Source organism: Botryllus schlosseri, chromosome 11 (assembly GCF_051294905.1).
Source record: "Botryllus schlosseri isolate E-star chromosome 11, Bs_hap1, whole genome shotgun sequence".
In the NCBI taxonomy this organism is placed as follows: domain Eukaryota; kingdom Metazoa; phylum Chordata; class Ascidiacea; order Stolidobranchia; family Styelidae; genus Botryllus; species Botryllus schlosseri.
Window position 1 is genome coordinate 13405921 of NC_137246.1, and position 21415 is coordinate 13427335.

Genomic DNA, 21415 nt, shown 5'->3' on the forward strand with positions numbered 1-21415 from the left:
ATGAAAGAGCGAATATTACAAGCAGATGCTTCGAGGAAGATTCAATAATTTCTTGGAAAGGCAATAATCAATACTGCAGATGTGAGGTTCACTTTGAATTATAAACAAATTTTGATAAAGTTTCTTGGAACTTCGATGTACAGAATATCAATATAAAATTGAATAGTATATTCATATTGAAATGAAGCCGAATATTTTTGGCTGACACTCGTAAGGGTAAACGGCAGCAACTAGTAAGAGACTCCAAATAATATTGTTTATCAACAATCTCATCGCAGAATATGACGTCACCGGCATGAAATTTCGAATAATCTTTGCAAAGAGAGCGCTTAATCTCAATGTACCATTTTAGATGGTACATAGACTCGGTTGGAGTATTCCGATAAAAGTCGACTCCAGGGCACCCAAATGAAAGCTTGTCCCCCGATAACGCGAAAACTGTCGTCTCGATAGTTTTTCGCACAAAGAGAATTATCAAACAAATGTTTGCCATAATTGCAGAATTTTATGGCCTCTGCCTGTTCTGAATCAAGCCTCAGGTGACCGTTATCATGTAAGATTTTGCGGATGGTGTCAAGCTCCACAAGTCTAAACAATATTGCCGTATTGAAATCTGTAACCGAATTTCGTCTTAATTTCCGACGAATTACTCTCGTTTCCAGCTTTTAATTTTTGTCCGAAACAGAAAGTCATAAACAAACAGAGGTGGTCAGTAACGAAGTACTTCTACTTTTTCGAAATACTCAAGTAGTTTTCTTCTACTTCTGGTACTTACTCAAGTAGATCTTTTTTTCGCTACTTCTACTTCTACTTCCAAATATTTTGTGATCTACTTACTTACTTTTCGCTATTTTCAGTTTGTCAAGTAGAAGTAGTTTAATCCCCCAATAAGAAAGATACCCTAAGGAATTTCGGGGCTGTTTTCACGTAGTAACAGCATTTAATTTTCATAAAAGTCATGTAATACCCAGAATTTTCATTGCGCTATGCGCACAGTAGATATGGTGCGACAAATATGTTTTAACGAAAGTATCGCTGAATATAATTTAGATACCGGGTTGCATGGTTCCGTTCACACCGCATTGTCGCCTATATCAAATATTTCATCGCAGTAAGCATGGCCCCCCACAACGTTTGAAACTACCGTTTTGCAATCTAGCAATGACCTATTATACCTAACAGCCCATGACGTGTCCTAATCTGGAAAAGTGGACTTAGACCTTTTTATGTTAGACCTGTTTCAGCAGACCACCGTTGAAACTTTCTGGACAAAAGATATGAAATATATTTTCCGCTTTTTAGAAGTAGTATTGGTATTTTTCTTTCAATTACGAGTATTATACGTTGAGTTCTAATTATAGTTTCAGTTCTTTTGTCTGGAGAACATACATGTTGAAGTATAAAAGCAAGTGTAGTAATGCCTTATATTTTCCGAAAATAAAGCTATACACAATATGGCATTTTCACGATCTGCCCTATTTTTAATTAACGTATACTAATCGCGCAAAGTGTTAACGCCGTATCCGACACAACTCCGTAATGCTCTTCGACTGAACTAGGGGCCTTATAATATGGGGGAGGGCGCCATAGCATGATTCTCTAAAACCGGGTGTTCGAGTAAACAAAGGATTATAGTATCGCAATTCCATATCAATACTTTCATTTACATCCCATGATGTGGACGACTGCTTATTCTGTCAAAAATTGACACCTCCTGGGATGCATCAATATCAGGGGTGGGCAATTATTTTCCTCCGCGGGCCAAATGAGAAGTAGAAAATACGTTGGCGGGCCAACTGAAAAATTCTAGCTATGTTCTCCAGCGTATTTTAATTTTATTTCTAAATGATATTGTGAATAAATGCTGCTGGGTGAATGTGTTGATGTTAGGCAATGAGAAAGTGGCGGTTAATTAAAAAATATATATTTGCCGTCATGATTCAAAACAATGTTAAACATAATACATTTTAACTCTCTTTAGAACCCTATCCACGTTCTTCTATTAGGACACTGAAATTGTGGTTGTCAAACTTTTTTTTAGACACGCCCCACTTCATGATAGTGAACAATTTCGCGTCCATCCCCCCCTATCATTATAACACAACATATTAGAAAGAGCAACCAGCATGCTAGCAATCCCGGCGGATAGTTTGATGGCATGGAAGGTTATGCTTGTTGATGAGAGAATTCTGTAATATCAAAGTCGGACAATAAACATAGCAATAAAGCATTATGTTTAAATCGCGCGGAGCGCGAAAAAAGTTTTCATTCATCCTCAGCTTCGCGCATCCCTTCAGATGCATTCACGCCCCTCAGTTCGAGAACCACTGCACTGAAATGTATATGGGATAGTACAAAGCTTGTCTTGGTTGCTGCATTCCGAACAGTGTGCAGCTCAAATAGCCTTGATGTTGAGCGAAGTTTGCAGTTTTTCTTAAATTCGCCCTTCCTTGACCGAATGTTTCGTGCTCGGCAAAAACCAAAAGGACGGGTTCACCCCTAACTCCAGTATACAAATATTTAGTGGTCTAAGCATTTCTCTGAATTTCAGCTTTCAGCTTTCTATTTTTGACCTGTCCAATTTGAAACACGTACCGTATAATGCGTAATGTGACAATGGCAACAAAGAAGGTTTGACCTAAACCAGTAGTTCTCAACCTGGGGGGCGCAGGAGGCTCTCAGGGGGGGGGGCGCAAAAAATTGACAAAGTCTGTGTGAATTCTGACTAAACATATGTTTCACAACCATTCTGAGAAGACGATTATTGAAGATGAAAGCCTAAAGATCGGTTCGATGGGTAGCTGTTGTTAATTAGGCTTACCATACGTCCTCTTTTAAGAGGATTTGTCCTCTTTTTTTACTTTTTTGAAAGTGTCCTCGGAGGACGCCCTTTTGTCCTCTTTTTTGAGATCTTGTCCTCTTTTTTGAAAATTTAGGTCAGATATAGAGGAAATTAGCGCAAATTAGCGCAGAAGTGAAGCTCCGGCGGGTATTTCGGAGGAAAAGCGGTGATTTCAGCTCTGAGCGAAATGAAGACCTTTTTTTTTTTAGTCAACCGACCGCAAAGTGGGAAAAATTCACCGGTTTTTGAGAATTCTACTCCGGTTTTGTATCTTGCAAATTTCTGAAAAAGTGTCCTCTTTTTGCATTTTCAAAATATGGTAAGCCTATTGTTAATAGGTGGCGAACTGCACTGCTTAAGACAGTCTTAGATGCAATATAGGTTACCCGGTTTCGCCCTCGATTAGGCTACCCTAACTCAACACAATTTAATTCCAAATCTTATCAAATTAAACATGGCAGTACAGAACGATGCCGTGATATCTGTAGTCACTACTAGCATTAGCATTAACCTCAGTGCAACCTACCTTGAACTAAATTGATGTCTTGTTCAATGTCCTTTGCTATTTTCAAACTAGTTTGGGGAGATTCGTCAGAAATGTTAAAGACTCTGTAACTGGAATGAGGATTCAAACTTGGCGTCAGAGATACCATATGTATACTATTAGATCAGGGATGGGCAACCTGCGGTATTAGAAGGGAATTTGTGCGGCCATCGAAACCTAATTCTATTAGTATGTATTGACGGTCTTCGCCTTCGTCTTCATGCACATTGAAATTACGAATTCCCTCCCGAATTTTGGAGAGATTTTAAATAATCTTGAAATTTTTTTCGCGCTAGGCGCGATTTAACATTACTTCATTTTTTCGATTTTAATATAGCAGCGTCCTTCTCAATCTGAGCCGGAATCGGAATAGAGGTGCTCCTCACGAAAGAAATTTGTTTATGGTACATTTCGGCGATTCCAATGTATTTTCACTATTTACACTACCGATACATTCGACAATCCTGATGGGGGTCAAGAAATAACAGCATGCAACAATAATAACAATTGGCCCACCCGAAGATGCATTATCATTTATAACTTGCCCTAAATTTTCGGAAGCACTCCCTCCATAAACTCTACCGGTGAATCTGATCACATGAGCTGAGAAAGGATAAATATTTGATAGTAGGCTAGGCTAGGCTTAGGCTACATAAGTAGGCCTAATCGAAATGCGGCCGTGATTAGCAAAAAATTTGCCCACTACTGTATTAGATCATGCGCTCTTTTTTAAATGACGATAAGTGCGGGGGGAGGTCAGGGGGCGCAAATTTTTTGACCATCGCCAAGGGGGCGCATGTCCAAAAAGGTTGAGAACCGCTGACCTAAACCATATGGAAATAGTGATTTCTTGTGCATATAATTGTTACTCATTTTGCTAAATTGCCTTTATTTGAATCTGGATTACGCATGCGAGGTACGTATGCAGCGTAATCGTGGCATATGAATGAACATGCTTCAAAGTATAGGAATTACCTGTTTGGTTGATACAGCCTATGGTTTTATAGTCCCTGCATCAATATGAATCAAGCTCTCTACACCTTCCGAATAGCACCATTTGCAGCTTTTGTCAGTCCATGCGAACGAATTACGATCGTTTTCACTACTTACTTACTTGAGTAGATTTAAAGTCGGGAAATTCTATTTCTACTTCAAGTAGTTTCAGGTTGGTTATGAAAGAAGTACCTCTACTCGTACTCGAGTAGATTTTTTTCGTCGCTACTTCTACTTCTACTTGAGTAGCTTTCCTGACTACTTTGACCACCTCTGTATTTATCGAATCTAACTGTCGCACTGATTCCCAAAATCTAAATACTGATCAAATTCTTAATTCTCAAAGTATTAGTACTACAGAGCTACTTACCAATTAAGAACGTGGATAGCTATGACATTGCTGGTAATTTGAGTTAATAATTGTGAATGGAACCACCACGATAGTTCATTTTGCGGCCTAGATCAGGAAGATAAGGTGTGTTTGAAAACTGCGTCGTCATATGGGCGTCACCATGACTACTATTCTCTTTGATCAATCAGCGTATCGTGCAATCCAAGATTTCGAGTCGGGTAGGCTTACATCGAATTCGCGATTAATATTGGTCGCCGGCGCGACAGTATCTTAAATTTGAGGATTCTGAAAAGAGGGTGTCCGAGCCCCTAAACCTGAGGACGACATTGTCTTTACCTTTCTCGGACACTTTTATACTGTCACGAGAATAATTATTCTGGCCGTGATGAAAATTTACTAACATGTTGCTGCAATATTGATGAATTCAATGCAAAAAATAAATAGTCTGCAAAGAGCCATATCTTATATCCAAAAGAGTCATATATGGCTCGCGAGCAACGTTCCCTCAAATATTTGACGAGTCTGCGCACACTCCCCAACTCACTGCGCAGACCCTTGGACAACAGTGCGTAACGACTAAAAAAAGGCATCACTTCAGATTTTCTATGCGCAACTCAAATTTTCTGTGCGCAGAGACCGTCTCAGCACTGCGCATTTGCGCACGTGTGCAGATTAGAGGGAACATTGCTCGCGAGTCATATGTTCCCGACCACTGACAAAGATGAATGTAGGGATGGTGTTCACGTTCGAGTTCTGTGTGTGAACCTCTGAAATTTAGAAGTTCACGTTCACAAACGAACCTTTGTAGATTCTGCACTGTGAACCTTTTTCATAGGTTACAATTTTTCACGTCAGTATAACATCTTTGGTTAAAATTATTTTCATTTCAACTATATACAGGACCACTCTATGCATGGCGCTGACAACAGCAAAAAAATCAACAAGCAAGTCTCTGCTGTGAGCTAGACCCGCAATAACTCATCAAGATTGAAAAACGCTACATGTAAGTAGCCCGTGAACATAGGTGTATGGGAGCAAAAATTTTTAGGGATGCGAAAATATTTTTATCGCCCAAATAGACAATGAATCACAAAAGCAGTTATAATGCATTTGTTTGTTTCGATGTCGCACTGGGAACAACTTTTCACATATTCAGGATATTCAGGGCTGAAATACACTGAAAGCAAATGGCTGATACAAACACACACACACTGATACAGAGTCTCTCCAGGCTTCCCAATTTATGGGTAGTGTTGGCCATTCAAAAAAAGTATTTGTTTCTGCCATGGCGAATACCAAACACATCTATGATATTCTCAATATCAATATTATTTGTCATCTCTCTTTCAAGGTATAATACCGCCATGTTAGTGAGACGTGGCTGCCCCATAGTGGATCTCAGATAGGTCTTGAGCCTTCTCAACCCTGAAAAAGACCTTTCAGCAGTGCAAGATGTCGCAGGAATAGTGGCAAAAATCTGTGCGGCCCTCGAGAAATGGGGAAGGGTTTTTCCAATGCCAGTAGACACAAGAAGTTCCGTACATTCTCCAGCACTTTTGATCATACCTTGCGGATTTAAGTTTTGGAACAGAATGCACTCAGATTCCAACAATTCCTGATCTATGGAATAAAAGGCTGATATTTTTTTTATAGTCATCCATAGTTCCTTTCCCTTGTACCATTTCTGCTAGCGACAGAAGAACTTTCGACGTGTTGTTGGCAAACCGTTCAGATAGCTCAGTAGTGATTCTATCAATCGCGTCGAAGTACACTTCATAGCACATCCTTTCCTCATCAGAAAACCCCCTAGTTGCGTCCCTCTCACCATCCTCACCAACCAGTGCTTGGAACCTTTTAGATGGCCACTGCTGTCTCTGGTGTAGAGTCACCTCGATGTCAACATCCTGGCGTTTCAGATGTTCAACAGATTTACAAGCGTCTTCCCAGATTCCATGAAATGCCGTTTTAGTCCTTGCATTACGCAAGCATGAAATGGTTGCTGTTGCCAGTTGTTGTGAAATTCCTACATCAATTTCTGTCCCTTGAAGATGGGTGGAAAGGCTGTCAGTAAATTTGAAAATCCAATTCAAAATTTTAAGTCCCAAAAGGAATTGGAAATTGCAGACAGCCTTGAGTAGACCAGCAGCATCAACACAGGTTTTCGAATCTTTTTCATTTGAGCAAGCTTTTAGTGCCAATATTATTCGGCAGGTTTGAATGTCTATAGACTTCACCGCTTTATAATGACATACCCAGCGTGTCACACAAATTCCTTTCAGTTTGACATATTTGCCAAATTTCTCTTCAGCAGAAAAACTACATAGAATAGTTTCCCTTTTTGGTGTGTGAAAAAAATTATGCAACGACTGTATCAAACCAAGGGCATTTCTCAAAATGGCATTTGCTTCCAGAGTATCTTGAAGGGCCAAGTTCAAACGATGAGCATAACAATGTACATATACTGCCTGTGGTACAATTTCCTGTATTCTGGTTGCCATACCTTTGTGTTTTCCACTCATGTTAGAAGCCCCATCATAGCACTGTCCAACCAAATTCTCAATGTCCAATCCCAAATTTTTTTTTTAAAACTTTTTTTACAAGAAGAAACAAAGTTTCGCCTTCAGTGTTTTTTGGATTATAAAAACCAATGAAACTTTCCTTGATTTGACCTTGCATCAGATGACGTATACAAAGTGACAATTGCTCATCATTACTAACATCAGTCGTCTCGTCAACTATGAGACTGAAAATCCCAGCTTGAGCAATGTTTCTACAAATTGCTTTCTGTACTTGAGTAGCTGCTATATCGACGATTTCATTTTGGATAATTGGGGATGTCCACTGTTTATGTAGTGCTAACGAATGCTCCAGTCTTGACGCTAGCCATGGAATGTCTTTACACCTGAAATTGAGGAGCTCCAGAAAATTACCACGGTTGCTATCTGATTTTTCATCAATGTGGAGTCGGTTTTCAGTATGATTACGTAGGGCAATATTTTGCTGCACAGTGAAAAGTAAACATTCTATTATCACTTTCAAGTAGCGCCTGTTTTGCATTACCTCTTCTTGGTGGCATGCACGCATTTTTGTCAAAATCGAAGATTTTTTGTAGCAATTGATTTTGAGATTAACCCATTTTTCCATTGCTGTAAGATGAGACTTACACTTTGCATGAATAGTCAACTTATGAGGCATCCTATATTGTAGATACTTGAATGCCTCCTTCGATTTGTTGAATTTCATGCATGGAAAGCATTCTATAGTCTTGTCCTTCTCGTTGAATGTTAGCCAGGGGTGAGTTTTAAAAAGCTTCGGATTGAAATCTCTTGGTCTTTTCTCATCATCATACTTCTTCGGATTGTACCGTTGTAGAATTGGTTGGTGAGGTTCAATGTTATCATTAGCAGATGTTTGCAAATCACTACTAGATCTAAGATCGACATTTGACATTGCAATGGTTTTGTAATTTGGAGCAGATGAGGAAGCATCATCACTAGGCGCTATCACAGGTATTTCTGGCACTGAAGGACAAGACACTGCCACAGTAGGGATATCAAGTTCAGGAGAGCAGGAGTTTACATGTGCACTGTCGATTGGCACCAGTACTGACTGCTGAGACTGTTCAACTTCAATGGGCCGAGCAATGGGTTTGAAAGTTAGCTTGCTTTGTTTAAGATGATCTTCCACACTAAACTCAATTGAACAATCGCCCCCATGAGCAGCCGTTATGTGATCTTCTTTGGAAGACGAAGATATGGATCGACGACAGCTTTTGCAGATCAGTCTTGTCCGAGAACTTCTCTTTCGGCTCTTTTCCATTGGATTACCTGCACACAATTCAAAATCGTTACTGGCTATCTAGTAGTTACACTACTTCATAGTGATTTTTGCCAGGGTTGTAATGACTCGAGTCGCTATTGTCTGGTGACTCGACTTGACTCGAGTCATTTCAAAATAAAAAAAAATGTCTCGACTCGATAAAGTCCATTGAGTCGACTTGCATGACTCGAGGCTGGGTCTACTAGGACAGGCGCATTTCATTGTAATTTCCAAAAATAGTAAAGTTATCACACTACTATCATTTCGTCTGTCAATACTGATACTTGAAAATGCTACTAAAACCGTCAGAAGGGAGAAAATTGGTATATATATTGCTAATGCGAAGCATACTGTATCACCAAGCAGAGTTGTAAAAAGTGGGTTTCACATGACATTAACTCGGAACTGAACAGTCAACACATTGACTTGGACTAGGACTTGAGTCAAAACAATATGACTCGGACTCGAAACTCCATTTCGTGACTTGGACTCGGACTTGACCCGATGACGAATTGAAAGTGACTCGACTCGAGTCAAAATTTGCGACTCGGAACGTTGTGACTTAGTTACAACCCTGCTTTTTGCTAAGTTAGAGTGCAACTGTGATACGGTATACACGAACTACCGTAACGGTGCCGTAGTTTGTTTATCAACTTAATTTCAAGTGAACTTATTTCCTAGAAAATATCAACTTGAAAAAATTATAGGCAATAACTTACCGGTTTTGTGCATTAATTTCGTTTTCATAAACTTCCAGACAGGAGACAGAGCGATACTGCTGATTCTGATTCTCACTCAGCCAACACCACAGACCACGATATTTTCTTGAAGTAGCAAAATCTATGTATGAAGCGAGTGGCGCATATAATACGACAAACCTGTCACGAATCAAATATATTTTAACAGTACCCGCTTTTCCATAACTTCCCGTACCATGGAAAACAGATTTCCATTCATGTTCCCATGCCTGTACTAAATCAACGTAGCGACACGCTATCACTATGACATCACTTAGGGTACTATCCACAATGCATCTGTATGTAGCGATGACGTCAATTTACATTGCCGGAGATCGCAGTAGCAAAGCCTTTAGCTATGGCAGTAGTTCGGAGCTTGGTGATATTAGATTGCTTTTTCGATGTACGAGAGATGATTTTAAAATGTGCCTCATATTTTATTCTGTGCCGCGATTACCTCGTGGTATCGTCTATCAGCCGTGTAGTCTTTCTACTTTCCATGCAGTGTGCAATCTGCACATCCTTATCTTTACATCGCCAAGGCCAAGGTGAGTGTCTGATTTCAAATACTATTTAAGTCGTTTCGATACCTTTCTATCTTTTCATTGTATCGCAATTTTTGTGGTGTATTGCACTGATAAAAGTTGCTGATAAACCGAATCTATGTTAACCTATGACCTCAATGTTTTGTTTCAACCCAGTGACCATGACAAGTTTACTGCGTCTAGCTGCGGTAGCGTCTAGCACTCTGGCTAGTAGATAGGGATATACTAGGTAATCCTAGTAGCTTGTCGTGTCGTTCTTGGCGATGGCATATAAAAGTTGATGAGTTATTTATTTAGTCAATGATTTGAATTACTTTGGATTTTCAAGTTATTGCTTTGCAAGAAAATGTAGGATAATTAACGTAATCTACTGACATACGTTCAGCATGATAACAAGCTGGGCAAATTCTGAGTGGTTTGATTCCGAATGAGTAAGGTATTAGGTTTCAATTTCAAGCACAGTATAAATCATTAGAATTTCATAACAGGTCAAATGAGTATTTTATGCTATAGAAAAAGAAGAGGCGGGAAATTGGGCAAATGATCTTTTATGTTGGATAGCAACTCTGAAACGTGGAAGAAGCCGAAAATATGGACTTTGCCGCATCGAGAAGATGGCGTATTTGATTCAGATAACGAAATCTGGGATCGAAACAAGATGAAAATATTTCTAAGAGCGGAAAGTCAACCATCCAACTTAGATGACATTCCGACATAGCGTTCACGTTCAGCGAAACGGTCATAATATGCTGAAACCAGGATCTACTATCTACATATATGGAAAATGTTTCTAAAGAGCGCCAGAGCGGAAAAGCCAGCCATGGGTGTTCCAGGCTAATCTGGAGGAAGATTGCCCAATGCCGATTGATGACACAGTGGACAACTGGACAGTAATGTAGTCATAATATACAGAAACCAGGATATAGTTGAGGGGAAAACATTTCCCAGAAACAGAAATGCAAACCATGCATGTCCCAGGCTTATCTGGAGAAAGATGCCGATCGATGACATAATGGACATTTGATCATAATAATATTATGCTAAAACTGGAATTCAAATTAAGACTTCGATTCTCTGTTCGTGCGCTTGTCATGGTGCCGTTAACGTCATTGATCTGATAACTCAATACTGCAATGAATGTAGTTTTGACAGAAATATGCACGTTACGTTAAATATATGCCCGTTACGTTAAATATATGCTCCTTGTATATTGTTAAACAAGTTTCTGTCACTGATTTTGTAATATAGTAAGGAAACTAAAAAATTCAATTTGTGACAATCTCAGATATTTGGATAGGGGATGCGCCCGCATCCGTCGCATACTACTCCCATACACCTATGCCCGTGAATGATGCTTATTCAACCAATCAATGCAATTTATATAAAGAATACATCGTTGTGTTATGTAAAAAATCTGGCAGGCGTACGGGAACTATCTTGATTTGATATGTTTATTGTATGATAAAACCCAAATCAGTGCGATTGGGGTGTTGGCTACTGTATAACTTGTTTAGGGGGTAATATCGGTAGCAAGTATAGAAACCTGTTTACACTCTGCTCAATATCAATGTAGCAATAGTCAGTCTCCGAATAAATTGTCCGGTCTGGCCTAGACCGTTAGGGCGTGAGCTTATATTTCCCCTCCAAATCCTCGTCGAAATTTTTGGCAAAGTGACGGAAGATATTGATTTTATGGGATAATTATAGCATTTGATTGCTCCAGTTGATACATTTGGTAACGTTTAAAAAGTCAGCATGTACTTCAGCATTGTGGCATAACGTGGTTTGAGTCGTCGCTAGGTATTTTGTAAGTCACTTCACTGAATTGTAGGGTTGGAATTAGCAATATGACGTCAAGTGACGTCATAGGATCACGTTTGCGTTTACACAGAACCTTTCAAAAAGGTTTGCGTTCACACAAACCTGAACCTTTCAGAGGTTCACACCATCCCTAGTTCAATGGTCGCAGTACCCAGTACCATAGCGGTGCTGGTAATGCCGATCGTGCATATTTAATCTGTTGCTTGGTACAAGCTTGTGAGCTCAGGCGAATAAATATGCAGTGACGCTCTCTCTTGTATAGCAATATGACTATTATTGACGAATACAGTATCACATCAATACAGTTACACTTTCAAATGCTCAAATTCGAATGGATATGGGCGTATTAGATTTATCCATGTCACTGTCCGCTGCGTGCAGCAGTGTCCAAACTGCCCATACTATCGTTGCGTTTCCGCCCAGTATTTTGATCGAAGTCGAAATATTGCCGCATGCACATCGGATACAGCTGAGGCCAAGAAAATAGTGGTACTGCGAGCCTTTTAATCCGATTGGAGGGTTTTTCAAAACCTGTGCAAAGGGCGTATCACGCTATTTCCAAACACTGAATACTCAATTAGTAAATTACTAGTCAATTTAGAGATTCAATTACCACAAATCAGCGATGCAGTGTGTGTTGCGATGATGCAAGCCACCGCTCCAAAAAGTCCGTATAAGTATGGAGATATCGCAAATACCGTTCTGCCAAGCAAGCCTCTGAAACAATCATCATTTTTATTCGTGAATGATCTCTTTCCGCCTACAGTAAGATTGAGAAAACGAGTTTACTAACATCTCTTTACTTCCAGCACTCGATGGTTGTGAAATCATATCGAAATCAGTTGAAACTGCTGTCCGATTAACTTCGTCCGAGAAAGTGCAATTGTCTGTAGAGAGATGCAACGGCTCCCATCCTGTTTTGTCAACTGGCATTGTCAAGACTGATATTTGTATCCAACAGAGAAACAAGAAACCAGCGGAGCAACCCATTAGAACGCTCTGAAAAGTAACGAGGATAAATTGCTCGTGCGTAACTTCCAATCACGATCGCGTTCAGGATTCTGAGTAGAACCAGGGTTTGATAGAGCCAGAATGCATTAGGATTTCATAATTACTTCACAAGGAGAATTTTTTGCCCGGTTTTGCCATCTGTCAGTACGGCCATACTTTTTTTCGGCTTTCGAACATAAAAAGCCTTTGTCACAACAGTATGGATCGATATTGTTTTGCAAGTAATTCCGCCCTCGTGTACAGGCCTACTGGTGACGCGTTATAATCAGGCATATTTTTGCGAATGTGCTGTAAGTTAGAGACGCGATTTGCGAGGTATAATTAAGTAAATATAAAGTGATAATGCTGAGACGATATTATTCGTGTAATGCTACATATCATTTGCTCGGATGGGAATCAGAGTAGAGTTGCGATTGGCGGAAGTTATGTATCCTAATGTCCGTACCAATGATAGTGTGCCGGACTGAAACGCGACGGTCTGAGCACGAATTTATTTCAAATCCATCAATTGATTTTGTCATGTTTGTGATTCTTCTATTGACATTAATTTTTATCCTCTCTCAACCAATGTAATCGGAGTTACCGGTATAGCTGATGAGAGCGAAGTTTGCCATAATGCTCCCTCTAAGCTGCGCGCGTGCGCAGCCACGCGACAACGTCGCCGCGCACAAAAAAAGCCGAATGGCTGACATTTTCTTTAGTTGTTACGCACTGTTATCTAAGGGACCGCGTTGTGAGTCGGTGAGTGCGCGCAGACTCGTGAAAAATTACAGGGAACATTGGTGGTGGCTTCGAAAATTTAGCACATTGAATTATAATTATACATCTTCTGGCAGGTAATTTTCAGTATTCATTTGTTGGGTGTTGTTATTCGTTGACCTACCTCAGGATTGTAGTTTAATCACTAAATGGAAATGAACCTCAGAGTGCAAGGACGGGAAGTAATCTGCACGCTATTTAGGCGAATGGATAATTTGACGTATATATATATCGAAGGTTTCGGTCAAGATGCGGCGGTCATTTCAGTCGGTCCAAGTTTTCTCGCTGCCGATATTTTGGGCAGAATACTTCGCGTAATCGCATTTCGGCTTAAACTTCATATGACTTGGTGTGTCGTGGCTAGAGCGGGTCATGGATAGTCCATGGACTGGATATCCACCGGATCTTCGGGCGATTCGAATTCATACTTTTTCTGATACGGCCGAAATATCAGGGAGTAGTGTGCAGAATTAAGCTAGATCCGGGGTGGATATTGGCAGGAATTTTTGGCCGGAACCATACTTTTTTCTGAGACGGCCTGAATCTGGAGTTCATCAACTTCCCCTTGACTACATTCATATATGTACAAATGTACATAGCGGTGTAAGATTGACATATATTGTATTATTGAACCCGCTGGTCGAAATTAGCATTACATTCCGCATAACATTCCGGATTAAGAGTTTTACGTTAGTTTAATCGTCGTTTTTGAATGAAGTAATATTGGGACGCGATCTTGCATTCCTTTCCACGACCCTGTCTGTGTAATAAGATATTGTACTCGTGATAGTCAATAATCCAAATGCTCTTGGAGTGATACGTAGCATGATAGATGTCGATATTATACTGGATCGAACGTCTTATCCCAGGGTGTTATATTATACCAGTGTTTCTTAACCTTGTCGCCAGCTCCCCCACGGGGCGATTTGGATTTTGAAGGAAAGGAAATGCTCAGGGGGCGATATGGGACGCAGGGCTCAGGGCTCAGGGCTCAGGGCTCAGGGGCGGTATGCGGGGGGGGGGGGGGCGCTGAAGAAAAAATGGCGTCGCAGTAGAGGGTGCAGTACAGACTTATGATTTTATAGTTGAGCAACTGTTCTATATATTCGACAAAATCGGTAAATTCCCGATATTTTTCGTCGCGCTACGTGCGAAATGTTTGCCTACGATGTTTGCAACATGATTCCATGAATGCAGGAGTTTATTATAATTCATGTAAAATTAATTGCGCGTACGTTAAAATACTCCCGTCACGCTAGCTCTGTTTATTTTCCACAAAATGTTTCGAACTAGGTAGTTTATCCCGTAGCGCACAGCGTGTCGAAATCGAAGGAAGAGCCCTTTGTACAATAAAGATGCTTTGAAGCTCTTTGGTCAAAGTGATTAGTATTTATTTATTTGTATTTGAGAGCTGCAAAATTAAATCTTCAGAATGTTTCTTCATCGTATCAAAAAGAATGATACTGTTTAATGTTGTGACCCACAACCGCACGTGAATGTTATGTATATAGTATGGATGGCTTTGTTTGTAATACATTCATGTTAAATCTAACTGGGTGCAGTACTAGGTTGTTAAAATTTTCAAACTTAAAATACCGGTGGAAAATCCTGAAAAATTGGTCAATTGTTCCCACTTCGTAGTCGGTTGACTAAAAAAAGGTCAACTTTCTCGCTTTCGCTCATCTCCCGAAATACCCGCCTGAGCGTTAGTGCAGTGCTATTTTATGATATCTCGGTCGAATTCTGCCCTGTGTTTAACCAAAATTCTCAAGAAAGAAGACAAAATCTCAAAAAGAAGGACATATAGGAGTCCTCGGAGGACATTTTCAAGAACCCGAAAAAGGTGGACAAATCCTTCTAAAGGAGGACGAATGGTAACCCTATATGCAGTACTAAATTCAATGTGAGCAAGCAAAGATCCCTACCACATTCTCAGTTGATTTACTGTAGTCACACAAAGCAATAATATAAAAGCCAATGGAATTAACTTTCCCGTATTGCCATTCGCAGATGTAAATTCGGGATGTAACGGACTCGAATCAGATCGTATATAAGCCCGTACTCGATGGCTGTTGTAACTTGTATAACAACCTTGATTCGATCCCCGAATATAGCACATATACAATTATGATATCGGTTATTAATCGAGTGGTCTTCGTGCGCTATTCAAGCGCGGAATGCTTCCAACAGTAAAGTTCCAACCTGAAAATACCGGCCAGACCTAGGCAATTTTTGAAAAGGGGCGCTGGAAGAAAAAAGGTCATTAGTGACATTTCTTCAGATCTGAGGTGACTTTTATTCGGCCTGCAAGAGCCATTCAATCTACCCGGGGCCGGTACTGTGGGGCTGCCCATAACAGCTTCGGTCGGGGCAGTCTTATGAGCCCATGCAGGAACAATCTTGCACATCGGAACATAAATATAAGAGAAGGCTGCATCAGGAGAATAGCTAACTCTACCATCAGACATGGGGTGATTACTTTCTGAATGTAATCGATTGCGATCACGATTACTTCGGAATCACGCGATTACGATTACGATTACAGCATAATCAGGAAGTAATCGATTACGATTACGATTACATTGGAAAAGTAATCACGATTACTCACGATTACATTTGTTTTGCTTCTTAGGACTATAATCTTAAATGATATATTGGAAGACAATACCAGGATTAACGCGAAACAATAACTTCATATTGTTAATTTATTCGCTAAAAGCTTTTCGACTAACTCTCAACAGTAGCGAACGTTCGCTACTGATGAGAGTTAGTCGAAAAGCTTTTAGCGAATAAATTAACAATATGAAGTTATTGTTTCGCGTTATTCTGAAGTTCTGTACCACAAATCACTTGTTCAAATACCAGGATTGCGATGAAAAGGCTAAATGAGATATCAACTCACTTCATACATCGTGTGTCATTTGCTTATTACGTCATTATATACCAATCGCCCAACTTTATGGTGGATGATTTATCGCATCCAACGATTTGCATTATTGCCAGGTCTTTACCTGCCGCACCCCAAATTCCTTAAAAGGGTGGGGAGCGTGCTCGAAGGGAACTCAAAAGTATTTCGTAAACCAACATAAATTATAGAGTATTTTCGAGAATTTAATTAATTCTTGAAAATGTTCTTCGAGAATTGCGATTCAAATATCTCTAGTATAGGGGTCATCAACGCGGACCAAATGAGTCGCCCGCGGTCGCTGCAGCAAATATCAGTAGTAATAGGTTTGGGCGGAATGTGCGCATGCAAGGATTATAATAAACAAACAAAGATTATCAATATAATAAGTAATTAAAGAATTAGCTCCTTCTCAATTTTGCAGCAATACTCGAGGGGAATTCCCTTCTGACTGTGCGGCAATTAAAAAAGGGGAATAATTACCAATAGAGAGAAAACGAACAAAGAATCTTGATTGACCTTTGTACTCAGACATGAGACTTGAGTACTTCTACTTGTACTTTTCCACTCCTGATTCTGCCTCGCCTAACCTCTGGACACGAGACCTGGGCTTGGTAATAGTTGCCTGCCGACAAATCGCCCTGGCCTAGCGTTTTGTGGTCCTCGTCACGAGGCTTTGGGAATAATTGCCTGTCAAACCACCCTGGTTGACTTGTCGTTTCGCGATTGACTCGATTTCGTGGGGCATAGGAATAATTGCCGGTCGTGACGTCAATAAAGTTTTCTCCTGATCGGTGAGATCATGGTGCGTGTTTTAGGTGTCTATACGTTCGGCTGTGCATAGTGACGCATGTAGTCTGTTCCATACTGTCGTACTTGCTCTTGCTTTGTTATCGACTTAAATAGTAAGGAGAATTGATCTGGTTATAAATATGTGTGTCATTTTGAGTCATATCGAGAACCAGAATGTCGTGTATTAGAAATAGGTATTAGGCGCCCCCGACATAGATTAACTTGAATAAAGTACCATTTAGAATATAATAAGTAATTAAAGAAATAGCTCATTCTCAATTTGACTCGCATCAACGTGTTAATTTCCGATATTGTAGTAATTGGTGCAAGCAAAAACTGCTGTTCCACACCTTTACCGCTTTCTAGCGTATTAGGACAGACAGTCCCAACCAAACAATGTGATGGGTTCTTTTACTGCTTCACGTCTGGTCAAGCGTAATCATGCCGGTGTCTGTAAATGATGTGTAATTTACCGCGGTATATTATTTTTGTATGCTGTACATGATGTACAACTTGAATCGATCAGTTGTCGAACTAATGCTTTACCGGTATGTACGATCGATCACCAGCTCACCACGTACTTGTCGTTCGAGAGCGACTCATTTCGCTATAGGCAATCAGTTGTGTTCGCGTGTACCGTAATATATCCTCAACACTTGTTATGCCAACACCTCCAAGCATATTTACAATATCATGCTAAGGAACTATTGCTTCGGCAGCCACGCCCTATCGCTCGAAGTCGACAAATTTCGCTACAGACAGTCAGTTGTGTTCACGTATGTGTCGTAAATATATCCTCAACACATGCTATGCCAATACCTCCAAGCATATTTGCATCATACTTAGGGTTCTGGTCAGGCTGATTTAAATCATCACGTGTCGACAATCGATCGAAGCCCGTCAACTGGTATTTTGAAAGCTCCCGGTATGGTGTATTATTGTGTATGGATTGTTGCGGTATTAGAATTGTGGTTACGGCTCGTTGGCGGTGCGAGGATCAGGTTTATAGTATACTATAACTACTTAGCTTAGCTCGGATATTATACGACGCGCTGCTATCGTTGCTTTGTCCAAGACCTAATTCACGATAATCAATCTCGCTGTCGAAAATGACATGCGGCCGCGTAGACTGCATAGCGCCATTTTGTTTTGTGATCCATCCTGCTGTGCCGAGGATCGAAACATATCCTCAACACATGTTATGCCAACACCTCCAAGCATATTTGCAGCATCATACTACGGATATATTGACTCGGCAGAGTGTTACCGTCAGAGAATTGCTGTGTCACGCCTTCGGGCCTTGCATTTTCCGCTCGGTAACTGCGAGTACGATGTCGGATTCAATTGTATAGTGACGAATCGGGGTAGCTCGCTTCATCGGGGATCAGTGGGCTGACCTTATTTGGCTGAAACACGCTCGGTGGTGCAATAATGGGAATGAATTGTGGTAGATCATATTAATTTTGTATTCTGTACAGTGTACATGATGCACATTGCACAACTTGAATCGATCTGTTGGTGAACGAATGCTTTGTCCGTCTGTAACATACACATATCGATCACGAGCTCACCACGCAGTTATCGTTCGAGGGCGACTAATTTCGCTGCAGACAATCACTTGTGTCCGCGTGTCCCGTAAAACATCCTCAACACCTGTTATGACAACACCTCCACACATATGTACAATATCATACTACGGATATATTGCTTCGGCAGCCACGCACTGTCGCTCGAAGTCGACAAATTTCGCTGCAGACAATCAGTTGTGTTCGCGTATGTGTCGTAAATATATCGTCAACACATTTTATGCCAACACCTCCAAGCATATTTGCGGCATCATATATCCTCAACACATGTTATGCCAACACCTCCAAGCATATTTGCGGCATCATACTACGGATATATTGATTCGGGGGGAGTGTCCCCGTCAGAGAATTGCTGTGTCACCCCTTTGAGCCTCGCATTCCCGTTCGAACTCGGTAACTGCGAGTACAATGTAAGATTCAATTGTACAGTGACGAATCTGGGATAGCTCGCTTTATCGGGGATCAGTGGACCGACCTTATTTTGTTGAAACACGCTCGGTTGCGGTGGTGCAATAATGGGGGATGAATTGTGTCAGATCATACGTGATGCGATCTAGCCTGCTTTCGGTGAGGTGTAAAGATGAGCGAGAGATTTCGAAATCTGACTCCACCCCGACTCGGGTTGCCAAATCAAAGTCCAAAAAATCCGGCTAGCACGTAAAGTCCTGTTATTTCCACATGTTGTGCGGGCAAAATACAGCATAAATCCGACTCTCAAGGCCATTTGGCCGCATCCAGTCTGGCTTCGCTGAAAACTGATGAAATCTGCGCCGGGTCCGGAGATGTTTCGTCGCCTCCTCCGTCCAGACAAGATTGTTCTGCTGTAATATGGGTGTCGTTGTATAATAATTTACGTACAAGGAGACTTGGTATCGCCCCTTTGGCGGAATTCTGTTTGATTCGTCTGTACAGGTGTTATTAGTGCGATCAGATTTGGCACCTCAAGGAGTATATTGGTAAAAATCACACAACGATGACAATAACTTTACCGGTCAACAACCCCGACGGGATATAACCATGTAGATTTCATTCATATTATTATTAGGAGGTATTCCACCCCGTTCACACGATTATCACGTACGATTCCTTTGGCATGGTTGTTTTTGTTAGTATTGTAGCATGGTGATCACTAACAGGGGATGATAATCCATGTCCAAAGAGTCTGGAAATACGTTAGCAATACATCCGTCGGCGGCGGGGTATTAGAGAGAATCGCATATTTTTTTCGACGGGAACGGTGATCACACTGACTGGTTCTCATCACTCGTCGTTGGAATGCTTGTAATTTCGATGCGGTGTGATGTACGTAAATCAGCTGTGATCAATCGACCGTGACACAATCGCTGTCAGTCATCAATCTACGACTTGACAAAACTCGCGTTTTCGGGTTGACAGCAACACAGTGCGATATATTTGATGTCCCCGTCGACCCTCCTACTTTAATAGGGTTACCATACGGCCTCCTTTAGGGGAGCATATGTCCTCCATTTTCCAGATATGTTCTGCCCTTCGACCAAATGTACTCTCTTTCTGTCAATTTGTCCCCCTTGTTAGCTTAATATAGCCAAAAAACACCACGAGTAACGCAAAATGTAGGCCTAGATTACGAAAGTCAGGTATTTAGGTAGCCAAATCGAAAAAAAAAAATGACGCTATGATGGTATTGTGAAGGCTATTACGTGGATACGGGGCCGTAGCCGGGTGGTGGTACATCATTCTCACAAGATGTACTTTGGAATGCGTGTGAAATCGACATCGTCCGTTACTCGACTGAAGCAAGTCGCCACTGCAATCCCTCTCTGTGTATACACAACGTACTAGGTACTGCAGATCCAGACGAGACTACGCATTCTGGCGAGGTTATCGAGATAGCTGGATCGCTTTACAACACATGCTACATTTGCTTCAAATGAAAGCACAAAATATAGCTTTGAAGTACTCAAGTAGAAGCAGTTTAAAAGAAATGTCGGTATCGTGAAATCGCTTTCTATCCTAATTATAAAGAGTAGGTTCCCATAAAACTGTCGAGCCAAAGGTAGTTTCGAAGCAATCCAGTAATTTGTAAATCTTATTTATGGGTTGAACGGTGTGTTAATTGACTAGAGAGAAGGAAACACGGCGGTGCCTGTATAACAAGGCTGTTCTCAAACCCACATTGTCTTGGTCATTATCGGCGAGATATGGCTTTGTAGTGACATTGCGGTCGTTAAAATACGTTGATTAAATACGATTTATCCCTCGTATATGGGGATCAGTGGGCGAATAATGTATCGATTCAACAATTCGGCCCGCCAAGTACCTAATTTTCTCCGCCCCGCCGACTGAAGAAGTTGCCCGCCCCCTTGTATAACAAATATGTAAATGGTGCAATAGCGACAGCTAGCGGTTGTCAATCATCCATAAAAATACTAACCAGTAATACAGTCCTCAAGGATAAACTAGGAATATCTGTGTGAGTCGCCTCGATTGACCCATGCGGCAAGTTTAGACAGGAACGTATTTTGAGGTGTGATATAATCCTAGTAATTGTACTGTATTTTTCCACGCACACATACCACAATCGAAAACAGGGTTCACTGACGGGCTCACTTGTCGTACGAATGCTTGTAATTTCGGTGTGATGTGCGCAAATCAGCTGCGATACTTGTCTATTCACTTCCGTTGACTGACTTTTATAACACATTTTACACAAATACACGTGTTCAGTTT

At 40.8% G+C, this 21415-nt stretch overlaps 1 protein-coding gene across 1 annotated transcript in view; it reads right to left on the minus strand.

Moving 5' to 3' along the window:
* Positions 1-11830: 11830 nt before the first annotated feature.
* LOC145449690 (sodium-coupled monocarboxylate transporter 2-like) overlaps positions 11831-21415 on the minus strand; it is a 33029-nt gene continuing 23444 nt past the window's right edge. The window contains exons 11-13 of the mRNA XM_080328103.1: positions 12447-12652; positions 12267-12370; positions 11831-12184 (exon numbers count right to left, since the gene is read on the minus strand). Coding sequence (XP_080184229.1) covers positions 12015-12184; positions 12267-12370; positions 12447-12652 — 480 coding nt within the window. The 3' untranslated portion in view covers positions 11831-12014. The remainder of the gene's footprint in view (positions 12185-12266; positions 12371-12446; positions 12653-21415) is intronic.